Source organism: Netta rufina (genome assembly GCF_964035555.1).
Source record: "Netta rufina genome assembly, chromosome: 14".
NCBI lineage: Eukaryota > Metazoa > Chordata > Aves > Anseriformes > Anatidae > Netta > Netta rufina.
This window is the reverse complement of record NC_140137.1, coordinates 13,986,124-14,002,444: the sequence shown is the minus strand read 5'-3', so window position 1 is coordinate 14,002,444 and position 16,321 is coordinate 13,986,124. Positions and strand designations below refer to the sequence as shown.

The 16,321-nt window shown below is 40.5% G+C and overlaps 1 protein-coding gene across 3 annotated transcripts in view; it reads left to right on the top strand.

Annotated features, from left to right (window-relative positions):
* GRIA1 (glutamate ionotropic receptor AMPA type subunit 1) overlaps nucleotides 1–16,321 on the top strand; it is a gene marked incomplete at both ends in the record, with an annotated part of 123,485 nt that overhangs the window by 79,606 nt on the left and 27,558 nt on the right. For 2 of the 3 annotated variants that reach the window (XM_084295553.1, XM_084295554.1), the window contains 6 exons: nucleotides 634–795; nucleotides 1,956–2,123; nucleotides 5,634–5,738; nucleotides 7,886–7,996; nucleotides 8,943–9,149; nucleotides 10,252–10,622. In XM_084295553.1, the coding sequence (XP_084151679.1) occupies nucleotides 634–795; nucleotides 1,956–2,123; nucleotides 5,634–5,738; nucleotides 7,886–7,996; nucleotides 8,943–9,149; nucleotides 10,252–10,622 (1,124 nt within the window). The remainder of the gene's footprint in view (nucleotides 1–633; nucleotides 796–1,955; nucleotides 2,124–5,633; nucleotides 5,739–7,885; nucleotides 7,997–8,942; nucleotides 9,150–10,251; nucleotides 10,623–16,321) is intronic. The other variant, XM_084295555.1, reaches the window with a different exon arrangement.

Below are 16,321 nucleotides of genomic sequence, written 5' to 3'. Positions count from 1 at the left end.
GGGCAAGAGGTAGGGGAGGACAATAAGGAAACCAAAGAAATATATTTCATTAATCTGAACACAACAAATAAATAAATAGAAAAGACTTCTCCCAAAGTAGTGAATTCTACAACCTGTCTTTTCTAACAGATGGGCTCCTTTGGCAGGCTAGCTGACCACTCACTTCTTGATTTGCTTAAAGTTCATTGACCAGGATTTGTTTTTCCCTACAAACTGTGACTTGGCAAGAAGTAGCCTCTCTAGTAGTGACAGTGCTTAAATATTAGGGTTGGGTGAATAATCCTTTCTCACAAATGCCAAGAATTTCTTATTTTCATCCTAGCATTATTTGGAATTTATTTTTCTATTATTTTGCTATCATTCTTGCAAACGACCTGGTATTGATATGACTATTTGTTTCCCTGAATGGAAGCTGCAGGATATCCCCAGGTCAGAGCCCCTCTGTTGCCCATGTGAAAGGCAAGTTCACCCTGTGGTCAGGGAGTGGAGCCTCTCTTAGAATTGGGCCCTACTTTGCAGAGGGAAGAGGTTTTTTCTATGCTGGCTGACAAATTCTTAGGTAGATAGGTTTCATGTTATCCACCCAAAAATGTGTTCATCTGATGAGTGTCTCCTGTTTCTCTCCTGTACCAGGGATTTATGGATATTGATCTGACAAAATTCAAGGAGAGTGGAGCCAATGTAACTGGATTCCAGTTGGTGAATTACACGGATGCTGTTCCTGCCAGGATCATGCAGCAGTGGAGGAATAATGATGCCAGGGAGCATCCTCGTGTGGACTGGAAGAGACCAAAGGCAAGTAATAAAGAAAACCATTTAAGCTAGGGTCCTTCTGGCCCAGTTCAAGTTACTCTCACCTCTTCATGATCACACTGAGCTCTTTAATCTCGCTCTGAAAACCTGTCACTTAATGTAATTATGAACGTTATCTGTTCTAGGTGCCTCAGCATTGTCTAAATGTTACTAGGCAGTAGCTGCTGCCTGCTCAGTGCACAAGTTAGTGTCTTCACTCAGTCTTTTTGCTTTTATCTTTCTCAAAGCTGAGGACTAAACATCTCATTATGTTCAGGATGGAAAAAAATAAAATCCTTATTAACTCCTTAAGCACTGACTTAACCACTTGATAGATATCCAGTGAAAATAAAGCCCTTCCAGATGTTGTTTCTGAACATTTCAAATCGGAACGTACAATAGAGGGCAAGTAAATTTTAATTCCTAATACAGAACAGAAGAGACTGAAGCTGTCAAGGGGCGGGGGGGGAGCTGTGTTTTTGTGTGTTTTTTTTTTTTTTTCTATCTGACATTTGGAAACAAATACACTTGTGGCAAACACTTCACAATAGAAATGTCAACTTTGGAAATATTTTAAGAAAGCTGAAGACAAATAAATCAGTAGGTGATCACATGAAAATGAATTAACTTCAATGGTTTCTGTTCATACCAGAGTTTTACTTGTTTCTGTACAAGTTTCTGCTTGAATAAGCTCATTCTTTGCAGACTTTTTGCACATTGGAGTTTTCTGGCCTCCATCCATGACCAGAAGGAGTGACTTGTTACTTGGTTTAGCAGATCTGATAGTCTTGCATTCACACAGTATAATGTATTCCTTAGAAGTTCATGTCAATGATTCTAATTAAACAGAAAGACTTGGGTAACAGGTGAATGGCTTTTAAGGCAGAGTCCTCTTCAGGGAGAGCAATCTGAAAGCAACTGGGCTAGAAGGGCAAAAGGTAAATTAGGAGCTTCTGCTTCTCTTTCCTGTCCTCTATGAGGGAAGGCATCAACTTTTGCAAGTCACCAAGACAGCAGTGATTACAGGGTTCAACAGGCTGCTGAACTTCAGAGATGGGAGGGTGAAAACAGAAAAAATAATCTGAAAAGCTGCCAAACCACTGTAACACACCTGAGATCAACTAAGCCTAACTGACAATGGGCAACTCTTTTTCTCTTTCTAGTACACATCGGCCCTTACATACGATGGGGTCCGGGTGATGGCCGAGGCATTTCAGAACCTGCGGAGGCAACGGATTGACATCTCCCGTCGCGGCAATGCCGGGGACTGCCTTGCCAACCCCGCCGTGCCCTGGGGACAGGGCATCGACATCCAGAGAGCGCTGCAGCAGGTTTGCAACCCAACTGATGCGTGTGCTGTGGGGACAGTAATAATTGCTTATGGGTGAGGGAAGAGAGGCAAGTAGCAGCAGAAATGCTTAAACAACTTACTTAGACTGAAAAACTGATCCTTCCACGTAGGATCCAGGTCTTCTAAACAGTTCAGGGTTCAGCCCATCAAACAGATTTTCCTGCTGTTCTGTGATGGAAAAGCCAAAATATTATCCCATCAGGTCATGGGTCCCTATTTTTATCTCCCATTTTACAAAAGAGAGACCAGAACAGGCCACATTTTCTGAAGCTCCTTCAACTCTCTGTGAACTCTCTTTTAGTTCCAGATTGCTAATGAATTTTGAAACACTGTGAATTTTGCCTTATATGTTGTCTGACTACAAAATGTTCTTAGAGCCCAGATTATAGCTTGGTTCATACTGTGACAGTTGGTAAAAGTCTTAATAACAGTCATTAAGAAAGTTTATTCCTTAATAATCTGAAAATCTTGCTTTTTCATCCCGCATAAATACCTAGATATTTGAATTAAAAAAAAAAAAAAAAAAACATTAAATGTAGAGCAAGAGAAAAAAATAATAAACTCTTCTGAAAGACTTAGAAAGGTAGAACATTTCAAAATTTCATTAAATTTCAAGACTAACCTTTGTTTCTAGCAATTTTTTTTCAGCTACATTCTCAACTTTCTTACTCATAGTTTGTGCTACATTTGTGTCAAAAATAGATGGATTCCATGCAAATACTGCTAGCTCAGTATTATCCAAATATAGCTTATCCGATCTTCTTTTCTTAACCGTGAAGAAAGCAAGAACAAAATTAATTTGGTTAATTTGCATCATATATACATTTTTCCAAATATTTTGTTTTGATTTAGTTTTGGTGTACTGGTAAACAAAAATCCCTCTAAACCCAAATCTATTTGATTTGATTGCTAGTATTTGATTTATTCCCAAGCCTGTCATTGACTTTCTGTATGACCTTGGGCAAATCACTGTCATAGCTTCTCCAAATTCTTATAATAAAATCAGCCTCCTTGATGCATTAGGGAGATCGGTTACCTAATAAACATGAAATACTTGGAAGACATCTGATGAGCAATGGGCTCTCAAGCATTTTCCTTTATTGAATTTATGAGAATAGGATATCAAAATTAGTCTTGGCTAGAAAATACAATTTTGTGTGTGTGCTTGAAAATCTCCTCTGAAGTTTCTTCATCTCTTCATTCAATCAATGTCAAAACTCTTAATTTTTCAACTGTGGTGATTTTGAGCAAAGAACATGAACAGAGATTTCCCAACATTGTTTCTTTACCATTGAAAAATTATAATTTTCCAAAAGTTTGACCAGTTTAGTTGTGATGGTCAAAATAAAAGGTTATGAAACATTCAGTGAAGGAAGAAATCTCCAAGGGAAATTTTAAGTATGAATTTAATAATCATCCAGCATTTAATGCTGTAGCAATAACTCCATTATAGAAAGAGGTAAATGGAAAGAACTTATGATTAGATTGAAGGTTTGAGTTATCCTTTCTGTAAAGACTCACAATTACAGCAATTCTTACTGATATTCACAGTGTTCTTTCTCTTCACCTTCCATTTTCTAATGCCTAAAACATTATGCTCTTTTTAAAAGAAAAAAGTTTCTCTACTTATTTCTACTCAAATGCCTTGAATAAGCTCTTGAATTGCCTCATTCTTGTTTAGTGTAGGAAGGAGTCATGGATGGCAGGACCAAAAATAAAAAGCAATTTGAAACATTCTGCAATTTTCAAATACAGAAATCTAACACATTTTAGCAAAAGGTATGCTTTTATTAACAGGAAATAAGACTTTTTTTTTTTTTTTTTTTCAGGAAATGCTCACAGAATATTACTTTAAGCCAATACATTGAGTTTGCAGTTATACTTTGAAAAGACTGAGGTCCCAGTTGTACTTCAGCAAGATTAACAAAAATATCTGTGAAAAATTATCATAATGTTTTTTAATAACCAAGTCTAGCAAGCGGGTCGGTGGTCCCTAAATGCTGCCTAGCCCCATAGACCAGAGGTCACTGCAGCATCCTTCTCTTCTAGCTCTCCAAGCAGAGAACCACATGCCCATGTCTTGTACACAAATGTGTTTACATTCTCAATGTCTCCAGTTGATTTTACTGGTACTTAGAAGTGTTGAAATCATTCCTCACTGTATTTTGTAATGATTCAGGGGGCAGAGTATTTTCGCTGTACGAAAAGAGAAGAAATCTTTGCATTAATGACAAGCAGCTACATCTAGCTAAAGACAGAACAGTTTTAGTCAGTAAAGCAAGGTAAAAAAGGAGCCCTGAGAGGGGTCTTAGGATGCTAAATGACAGAAAAGAGATCCCTTTTGCAGTCTCAGTGTTACACAGATACCACAGGATTAAGATTTCATTCCTACAGACAGAAGGAATTGCCGTTAGTACATCTGCCTTTTACTGCATATCCAACCACAAAGCATGAGCTCTGGCCTGAGCTTCAGGCATGGGAGTGTTGAAGACAACGGTGTTTTTCCAGCACAGCCATCTTTTATGGGCATGTTGTTTCTTGTGAGGAGGGAAAAGCATGTTTCTCCAAATGTCATCAAGTATACCTCTTGACTTGAAGCGGCTTCAGAAAATACTGGCAGATGTTCATTTTCATGACAAACCTTTGTGCTAATAGCTGAAAAACAAACACAGTTTAAGCAGATTAGCAGCTGCTTTTCTCCATAGTGATATATCCTCATTTCTTCACCATCGATCTTTATTCTGAGGCTCTCAAGGCACTTTAAAAGGCAGCCAAATACCTGTTCCCATTTTACATACTGTAAGCTTTCAATTGCAGAGGTTACAGATTTGTCCAAAGCTAGTGAAAAGGCTGAGAACAAACCTTTCATTCCCACTCCAGTGGTGTGAGTACTCCTCCACGTGGCCTCTGTAGAGAGGCAAGCTCACACTCCTTTTCCCATATTCCTGCTCTTTTGCAAAAAGTCAGATACTCACACTGAGAGGAAAAATTACGGAAGTGGGATGTGATGCCTGAGCAATGCTCTTCAGCTTGGCAGTGTCATCAGCAGAGATTTATGATTCAAAGCTTCCTATGCAAATCTCATTTACAATACTGAATTGTTAGGTTTTATTAGGCTGGCATAGCATTTGCTTGTTAACTGATAGACTCTTCTCTATTAAAAAGCAGCAGCTAGGAACTATGTCCACAGTTTCATATTTCCTGCAAATGCAATTCCTGGTTTGGACTGACAAGTTTTTTTCCCAGGTCCTAATTCCTGGTTAGATTTAGATGACACAAACAAACAGAAAACCTAAGGAGTTCAGAGCTGATTTAGCTCACTGTCACATCCCAAAAGATGATGGGCTCGCACACGTGATCTAGCTCTTATGCAGGAATCTGAGGGATGTGGCAGCATTGTCCATCCTTCCTCCCCTTGTTTCTTGCTGCTGCTGAACCGCCACCCTGTGGGATGCTGACCGATTTGCTCTCTCATATTTACATCTTTAAGGTCCGTTTCGAAGGACTGTCCGGCAACGTTCAGTTTAATGAGAAGGGACGCAGGACCAACTACACCCTCCATGTGATTGAGATGAAACACGATGGGATCAGAAAGGTAACGGAGAAAGAGACTTCAGATCCTGTGTCAGGCACCAGCCTTCTGTTCAAGTTATGGTGTGGTTAGGTCTCAACAGACACTTCTGCTCATGAAGCTTGCATGTAGAGTCACCATGAGTGCATTCTTAGCTCTCTGCATGAGGAAAGCCAAGCACAAGGGGGAACTCATGGTGTATTACTGAAAAATACAACATATGGAAGGGGTTATCAAGAGTAAGAAGGGCATCTTAGCTGTGGAGCAGGGATTTCCAGGAAAGGAAAGCTTGGCCCACTCAGTCTTGCTATTGGCAGGGCACGTTGGCTCAGGCCCAGCTACACGACTGTCTGTTTTCACTCTCCCGGTTTTCTTTTCCAACGCATGAGCCAAGACAGAGCTAGGCAGAACCTGTCTGCCCTAAGCAGTGCAGGGAAACCCTTTATTTTGACCTAATTCTGCTCTCCTTAAACTGGCAAGATGTTTACCACTGTGTCCTGATTGCTCCGCAGACTTTTCTGCTGTTCTGGGGTCTTGGTCCCTTTCTATATCAGACACTGAAAAAATTTACTTTTTTTCAGGGGCACCAAGCCCTTGAAACACTGATGCTTTTGGCGATGTGACTTCAAGCACTTTTGTCCCACTTTACAAATTATCTATCTGAAGAACAGTGTTATTCCATGGATAAAGGAGAGCTGCTAAATAATTTGGAATGGAACATTCACTAGAATCCCTCTGCACTGGAATCCCTCCACCAACCCCCCAAAAAAATACTTGTTTAAAACTAGGAAAAACTATAAATAGTGATAGTCCTACATTTACAGTCCCCCCCATTCACGCTTACACCTGAGAATAGCTAATGACTACCACAGTCAAGCACAGATCAGCAATGTCATGTAAAAAAAATTCAAATTCACCATTAAGAAATAAAATAAAACATTTTGAAGACATGCAAAGTGATCTTTCTCCTCTACTTTGTATTCATAAGAGGACAAATGTAGTATTATGTCCAGTATTGGGCTCTGAACTCCAGAAAAAATGTTGGCAGTCCAGAGAGAATCTAGAGGAGAAGAAATAAAATGGTTAAATGTCTTGATTTTGCTCTGTATTTAGTGACAGAAATAGTATTTGTTTAGAAGACACGTACATGACTGCCAGGATGCACACTGTGTCTTAGATCCACCAGGTTAAAAGTGCAAAACAAACATACATGTCTGCACTTATGTTGCCCCAGGGAAGAGCTTTGGAAGCTCTTTCCTCGCATGCCTTTCCTTTTCTCTGTGCAGCAAAGAGAGACGAGAAGCCTGTGTAGATTTTTTCTCCTCCTCCGTAGTTATGATCCCTAATCTGCCATCAGCAGGCTCCTGGTCATACCCTGTGTTCATACCTTTTCCTGTTTAGTAGGATAAGAAATTCCTTTCACTTGACCAAAGCTCAGGAAACTTCATACACACATGAGGTGATGGAAGACCTCTTACAAAATCAAGCCCTCGGAGAGAATAACCTTAACAACAATCTTCCCATTGATATTCGATGGCATTCGGCTTTACCTGCAGGCAGTGATAGATCAGCCCAAATCCGTAATTATTAATAATCACAGTTTAACATGCAGATTCTTCCTATGACAACCGTTACATTTTTATTCGTAATCCCAAACCTTCTGGCATTGTTTAGGATTATTTTTGTTGTTGTTGTTTAGGTTTGTTCTTTCCGCTTAGTATCGTGTGTTCATACAGGAACAGTCCTATGTTCATACAGGCTTTCAGCAGCATGATGGCATTTTATCACCTTGTCATATCTGGACAGGCAGCAGGCACATCCACCATTAGAAAATTTTTAAGAAGTCACACAGGAGAAATGTGACCTCTTGAAGTAGGGGTAGGGCAGGGAATAGTAATAATCCCCTACTACTGTGTGCCATTTATTTTTATGTGTTTACAAGCACCCTGCTACCGTAGCATATCGTGTACGTTATTCTCAGGCTGTAGGCATGGTGGGACAGAGGAAATCCTGGTTCTCCCTGCAAAAGAGATTAAGAATAAGGAGAAGATATCTCTGGCTGGGTATGAACTTGCAGAGAGAAAGGCCCCTGCTTGAATGATCCTGTTAACATATCTTGGTTAATATTACAAGGAGATACCAATGAGATATCCTGGTTTTGTCTTTGGCAGATTGGCTATTGGAATGAAGATGAAAAGTTAGTTCCAGCAGCCATAGATACTCAAACCGGCAATGAGTCCACGAGCCTCCAGAACAGGACTTACATAGTCACAACTATCCTAGTAAGTGCTGCGACTTCTAGCCCATCTCCCCCTCTCCCTCATCTCCCTGATTTGCTGACTCCCTCTTCTCCCTCGTGTGCCTTCCTTTGTACTGTATCATTTTTATAATAGCAATAACAATAATAACAATAATAATAACAGCACTTACTGTTTCCTGTCGGGTCCATAAAGATATCTGAAAATTGCTGTGGCTAATTAAATAGGTATTAAAAAGCTCTCATGCTTAAGTATAGAAAATACAAAAGATTGTGACAAGATAGTAGAGGCATCAGCATAGGTAAATTAGGAACATTATACCTGTGCTTTGTGTTTAGCCCACGGAATGTGGGCTGTAATTTTTGGAAGGATAAGCTGTATTGTGCAGAGAGGCTGAATCATAGCTTTAAAAACAAATCTCCACTATAATCATGAAGGAACAATAAGTACCCCGTAATGTATGGTATCATGTAGTGTGTCATTGTATACACTCACCCTGCAGAAACAGATGAAATTTTACTAACTTGTTTGTTGAACGCTTGCTGTGAATCTACAGAGAAGGCACAATACACAAACTGAGTTAAACATCTTTAGGGCTTTCTCCTGTCCAGCAAATTAGTTTCTGCCTGTGCCCACATAGGCAGACATGCCTGTAAAAATTCACAGCTCCGATGCACTAAATATCCCTTACAATGAAAGATTTGTTGCCCAAATCCCCTCAGCTTCTCTGTTGCCCTCAGGTCTATCACTGCAGAAGCTGCACGCAGTTTCTGCATAAAAAAATAGAAAATGCCAAAATAAAAATCACCCTTTGTACTTGCTAAATGAATCCTTTGTATGTTGACTGTGCCCTTTGGTACAGGAATACAAAGTTAGGGCCAGAAGCTGCACACGATGCTCTAGTCTGAATCACTGAGATGCATTTCTAGAAAGGTGGAGTGAGGCTCAATATTGGTCTTCTCTGTGCCAGGAAGACCCATACGTGATGCTCAAGAAGAATGCCAACCAGTTTGAAGGCAACGAGAGGTATGAAGGCTACTGTGTGGAGCTTGCTGCTGAGATTGCAAAGCATGTTGGCTACCACTACAGGCTGGAAATTGTCAGAGACGGGAAGTACGGAGCCCGGGACCCTGACACCAAAACGTGGAATGGCATGGTGGGAGAACTCGTATATGGGGTGAGTATCCCGCCTTATCCACTGTCTTTAGGTCTTGCATTGAGAACACATTCAAGCCCTAGGGTAAAAAGGAGCCCTGCCTTCTGTCAGCCTGTGCTATCTTAAGGACTGCTGCTCTGATAATGCAAATAATCAGTCCAAAGAAAATGTTTTAATTTAGAGTGGGACAGCATATTTTATGCCCATGGAAATGTCAAAATGTTTTCTTTGAACAGTTCCAGGAAGATTTTCTTTTTTTTTTCTGGAAGAACAAGTATTGAAAGGTCAAGCTTTCTCATGGGTGGAATCTCCAAATTTTACTATATTTTATATTTGCATGATAATGGAAGGATAAAGGAAGGATAAGATTTCAAAAACTTGGTATATGACTGGTGAACAGTAGGACTTGATAATTTTCTGTCTAGTCACCCATTCCACCTGCTCGGATATATCCCTGCACCCTACACTTCTAAATCTGATTCTCTCTTCAGAGGGGTCTAATTTACCCTTGATGGTGTAGGGAGCATCAGTGCACAAGTCTATGTGTCACCATGCCAGAGCGAAGGATGATCTGTCCCCTGCCAGGAGCTCTATGGGATGTACCAACAACCATTTCAATGCGTTTCCCTTTCCATTTTCAAGACTGATTATAAAATAAGTGGAGAGTGCACATCAGTGTCACTAGAACTTTTTTCCTCTTCTCCTGCATCAGTTATGCAATCAAAAAGCAGTTTCTGATGGAAGTAAACATCCTGGCATCTTTTTTTCAGGTGATTGGCCTTTCCTTGCCTCTTTTGATGTCTGGATGATAAGGCCCTTTTAGCAAAAGTCATCTGCATCAGACTGTGACATCAGTGGATAAATCACACAAGAGCTAGGTGGCTGGAAAAGAAAACACTGTGATTTCAAAACAGAGCTGGTGATCAGAAGTGACAAAATGGAAATAATCCACCAATATTATGGGCTGTTTCTTTTTAACATTTCTCTTGCAATTGGTTTTGTCTGATTACTTCTCAGATAGTGGGGTTAAACAGAGATCAAAGGCAAATAAGCTGGTGTTAGTAGATATATTTTATCATCAGAATGCAAATCTCTTTTCTTCTTCTCTATCTCTTTTTTTCAGAGAGCTGATGTGGCTGTGGCACCACTAACCATCACTCTGGTTCGAGAAGAAGTTATAGACTTTTCCAAACCATTTATGAGTTTAGGTATCTCTATCATGATAAAAAAACCTCAGAAGTCCAAACCAGGAGTGTTTTCCTTTCTGGATCCGTTGGCTTACGAAATATGGATGTGCATTGTTTTTGCCTACATTGGAGTGAGTGTTGTCCTCTTCTTGGTGAGCCGCTTCAGCCCTTATGAGTGGCACACAGAGGAATTTGAGGAAGGACGGGACCAGCCAGCCAATGATCAGACAAATGAGTTTGGGATATTCAACAGTCTCTGGTTCTCCCTGGGAGCTTTCATGCAGCAAGGATGTGATATTTCTCCAAGGTGGGTTACCTCCTTCAGTGAACCTCCTTCTAGTTCACGTGATTTAATCCTTCTGTATTCTTTGGAACCGAACAGGTCCTTTGACCTTCTTTCCTGAACCATAGTATAGACTTTAGAATCAGTTTGTGATTCAGAATGGATCCAAGGGTTCACGGGTCTCTCAGTTGGGAACTTGGGACCTCAAACTTGGGACCATAAAAAATATCATCCTAAATTTATGCTGGGGAGTTCTCTTGAGGGAATTTACAAAAATGCAAACACAATTTTCTAAAGCCACCGATTTGCAATCAATTTTTGTCAGTCATTTATTGTGTTGCTATTAGAAAAAGGTCATTCTAACATTTTAGGGAAGCTATAAAATTCTAGTAAAGTAGGGAGAAATAATATAGTAGGTGCCCAGTAAAAGGTTATAAAGTCTGTGCCAAACATTATGGAGCGCACTATGTGGCTTTAAGTATTATTGGCCTTTAGAAAGGTCAGAGAAGTACAGTTTTCCTTTTGGTTCCCATTGCAGTCAATAGTTCTGCTGCTTGAACGTTCAATAGGACCAAAGTCTAAAGGGTTCCTAAAAGGGCTTCTGGTGGAGTCATTTATTCTCTGTATTAATTAAAGATTGTTGTGATTAGTTTTAGGTAATCTTCTTTGGAAAATATAGCACAATATATGGGGGCTGAAAAAATGCATGAAATGCAGAAGATGAAAATCTGTGACAGAGACAAAAACAGAGATCTGTTTGTAAATAAGGTTTGGAAATACCTCCTCTCTTTTTGAGAGCTCTCTTCCCACAAGTTTTATGGTAGAGATTTTGTCCATTACAGGAGCCCATTATACACACAACGTTCTTGCTTTGTTCATATAGAGGCAAAAAGATAAGAAAAATAATTTAAAACATAGGAACTAAATAGTTGGAATAATTTTGTTATTTATTTGTCCAGGTTGTATACCCAGTAAATAACGTCTGGAATGGCTGTGGGATTTTTCTTGTGCTATGTGTATATTCATATGAAGCAGGATCACAGGTGACCCTGGGCTAACACTTTTGAGACTTACTGTGTTTTATCAAGGGCAGAGGCACTTAGGATTTGTGAGACTGGACAAGGGATACCAAGCTGTGGCTTTGTGTGCAGATTGCATGTACTTGTCACTGCACTTGTCACTCCCACGAGGTCTGCTGGGGCATTGATTGGAGGGAGAGCATGGGAACAGGTCAAGCACCAAACTGAACGATTGCTCTCATTCTTCCTCCCGTGTCTCAGAGGCGCAGTGTATGTCTGCACCACTCACACACCTGAGGTTTACATGCAACCTCATTGGACCGGGAAAGTGGCCTGTCACAGTTCAGACTAAGAACAATTTTGGCCTGGCTTGACAGAAAACAGAGGTACTGCCAGTCACAAGAATGAATCTACAGGCAATATATGCATTTTCTGCATTTGCATGCCATGGTGACATCAGAAGTGATGTTCTGATAAAAGCAGATGGCAAAGACACCTTTTGTTTTCTTTCCCCCCCCCTCCATTTTTTTTTTCTGCTTTGTTTTCCTTCTCTCCAAAGGAAATTTGAACAGAGAGATGTGTTGCGAGTGAATGCAGTCGATAGGAGTTAATTTCCCAGATGCTGAGATGGCATCAAAACTCGGGGGACGAGAAGTAGGCACAACTGTCAGCAAGCAGAGATAACAGCGTGCAGCTCAGTGCTGCTCCCACGGGATGGCGGGGGGAGGCCAGGCACCAGCTTGTTGGCCATCAGATGCCAATTTATCCAAATATTAATGAGCTTGTGGTAGCAGGGAAATAAGAGCTTGCGGGGCATTTTGATAGTGACAGCTTTTATGATTATGTTTTATCATCTGATCATTGATTAGTAGGAGTGTAGCAGGAGCACTCAGAAAGTCTTCCCTGCAGAGGGAATTTCAACTTTATTGCTGTCTTGTAACACAGCCCCATGTGTTAGGATCAGGCTATTGCCATTTTTTTTCTCATTGCTGTTTTTGTCATCATTATTCCTCTTATTTAGGAAAGAAAATGTCTTCCTTTGGGGAGTTTTCTGTAGCTAGTTTCAGCTCCAAAGAGGAGTGTGTATAGGTGAAAAGCTGAGGCTTTGTGGTACAGCAAATTCTAAAACATCTTTAATAAAAAAGTCTCAGGTGATTTTGATCCAAATAACAGGATTTGCTCTAGCTAAACAACATGCTTTGAATCACCATTTCAAAGTGTTGTTTTATTTTGCTTTGAAATTGGAAATGAAAATGATTGTGTCATTATTATTTTCATGTTGTTAATTTGATCATCTTGATAATGAAAATTCCAATGTCATTGGAATCTATACTTTAGCATGGAACAGAAAAGCGCTTTCCGACTACAAATATTTGCAAGAAGAGAGAATTTGAAAACCGAAGTATGGGAATTATTATAACTCCCTGTACTCTGAGTACTGCTCCTTGTGATGGTTGCAGGTGGAGAGGAATATTTCTGTGAAATGTGAAAGCAAGGAGGAAGCAGGAGGGTGAGAATTTCCGTAGGATGTTGTTGTACAGAAAGGCTCCGAGTGCGCTCTATCTTTCACATGTATTTTTCACACGAACCTGGTGCAGGATTTCTGTGACACATCACTTAGAAATGAGTACTTGGTAGAACGACTTGGTGGGCAGGTGGAGATCTGCTCTATTCCAATATATTTCCTATACGGTTGCTTCTAAACTTATCACTATAATCTCTCAGCATCTCCCCAGTAATGTATTAATCAACATAAATAGCTTCTGTTATACATCTGTTCTGTCATTCTCTCCCCAGCAGAAAGGAGCAAGTGCAGGGGTGTATTTTGTTTTTGTAGAGGTTTTGGTTTGTTTATTTCAGTTTTGTTTTGGGAAGGAGTAGGGGAAATTTGTCTGGAGGTTTTTTTTGCAGAGCATATTTTTTTTCAAGTGCATATGCCACTATGTATTTGTCATAAAAAAAAAAAAAAAAAAGGAAGATCAAAACCGCAAGACACATCGCTCAGCACAGCAGGTGGTGAGGTTTGCAGCAACTCCTTGCTCCTGTAAAAGTGCATTCCTCAGTCTCGGACCAGTCCCCAGGGAACTTCAGTCCCCCACTGAGACCAAAATTTGCTTTTGAAGGAAAACTGTGTCCTTTTTAAGGACAGACTTACTAGCCAGAACTTTAATTAGCCTTTTAAGTATGCTTGTCACAAACTGCCAAACACTTCAATGATACACTATGAATTTGATGACCTGCGGATAGCCAAGACAGACCATACCTGTGGGTTATGTGCTCACAGTCTCTTCTGCAGAGTGAAGTTTCTGGGGAAGAGGTCAACTGGTGTCCCTTAAGCTCTGAAGCTTTCATGCGTAAGTGTAGTCTGAATGAGCATGACAAAGCCCATGCTGTGACCTATTGTGGAAGGTCCCAGCCACAGCTGATGGCAATCTGTGTTGTGCCTTTGGAGGCTGCAACATGAGCATGGGGAATGAATCCACCCAAATGAGTCCAAAAAGAGCCTGGGAACTCTTTGAAGTTTCTCACTGGGGTGTGCGAGATCCCCCTTCTGTACCAGCACTTGACCAGTGATGTGGTTCAGTCATTACAACACAAAGTAAATTGTCCTGTTTGAGGTGAGATGGTCCCTGTAACTGCCCTTAGAAATCTTTGTTTTCAAAGTATTGACTGAAACACAGCAGAATGGGAGAAAAACAACATTTTGGAGTTGTGAGTGGTTTCACATATACAGTAGCAGGCAGAAATCAGTGAAGTCTGAAACGGGCTATAAACCATTAGGCTGTGTGAAGTGCCACCTTAACTTCAGAAAACAGACATGAAATTGCAAAAGCACTCATTAAATGTGAAATACAGACCCAGAAAGGAGATTCTCAGAGCAAGCGTCAGAAGTAATAAATAACCTGCAGCCAATAGCAAGAGCCTGCAGCAAGAGAAATGTGAAGTAAATATGACTCATATTGTACCATTTTTCAGAAATGTAATTTGATAAATTGTGTTCAGAGCTTAAAATAACCCTGGTGCGTAGCAGCTGTAGAGAGTGGGACCTCACTAACATCCAGTCCACTGCTGCCCTTCCTCGCTCAGGACAGACCAGGGACCACCGAGGAGGAGACTGGGGTGACATCTGGGTTTCCAGACCTCCTCTGCAGCAGAAAGAGGCATTGAATTTTTCACCTGCCCCATCATTTCCTCCAGAATGAATTATTTGATTGTAGTGAAATGGATAAAAAAAAAAAAAAAAGCAGTGAGCAAAATATATATTTCTGCTCTCTGCTTCCAAGCTTGATATTCTATTTTTTGTTATCTCAAAATGCATTGCTTCATATGGCTTGAGCCCAAAAGAGACTTCCTGTATATTAAAGACTATCAAATTTAATCCACTTACCCTTTCTTTAACTCAGAAAACTTATGTTTGACTAAAGTTAAATGCATTTGGTTAAAATATATCTTCCGGAAAGGCATTTGTTCTTCCTTTGAAGATACCATGAGATAGAATGTGCACGGTTTTGACCAAGTGACTAAGGAGTCTTGTCCCCAGTGAAGTTTGACAGAAAGATAGATATCACACAGTGTCACCCAGCAAATAGAGCCATCCTTCATGTCACGTTAGACGAAAATTAAACAGACATTTCCAAAAATAAAAAGGCTTCATGAGAGCATTCTTTGTATTGTGCTGAGGGAAGGAAACGTGTATTTTAGATTCAGCTCACAACCTAACACGAGTAGAAGGGATACGTGTAGTTGTGTCATGACACAATAAGGTGTCATGTCACGATACCTTCTTGAAATTGCTCATTGTAACTGCTCATTATATTGAGAACAGAGCTGGAGTTACCCTGGTCAACCTGTGTTGGAAAGGAAAATAAAAATGAAGCTTTCATCACAGCCTGGGGCTGGGAGAGAGCCAGCCTTGTGAGGGGGCATTTCGAGAGCACCAGCAGGGATGGAGGAGCAGGAGGAATTTCTGTGCTGGCTGAGCCCTGCGAGGTGGGTGTTTACTGTGCACAAGGAGACAAGGTGCAGGATGCGATCCACCCTTCAGCTGGCTGGAGATAAGAGTGAAATGAGACCTAAGCTGTCTGCAGAGCCCAGACCTGGAGCCGGCGCAGGGTGCAGAGGGAACGTGCTGCTTAGGGTTGTCTGCTGGCAGGGGTGATGAATGAGAGTGCTCGGGGGTGGGAAGGAGAGATACAAATGCTGGCTGCTATCCAGTCAATAGATACCATCTATTATTTATACGTATCTTGTGGACATCGTTATTTGTTTTTAGTGACAAGGAAACACTGCACTCTGGCTGATCTATAGCAGTGTGCAGCCAGGCTTACATTTCACTGCAGCTTCTTCTGCAGGCACTCTGGTGCTCTCAGTCATAGCGGGATGTCTGTGGAAGAGCAAATGTAGTATTTATTATGTACCTGTAATTAATGCTGAACACTTTCCTCTGGTATTTTTCCTGTTTATTTACATTTCTTTTTAGATCAATTGAAAAAAATCACAGGAGACTTCAGCCACAGAACTAGTGGAAATAACAGTAAAATTGCACTACAAGTTGTTGATGTTTTTTTCTAATCTATCCTCTGGAGATTTTGAAAAATAGCAGCACTTTCAAATTTCATCAAGATGTTCCTAGTACTGAAGGATTTTATTCAGTTCTAGAGAAGATCTAAATCAGAAATTGGTTAGGACAAATAGTCTTTTCTT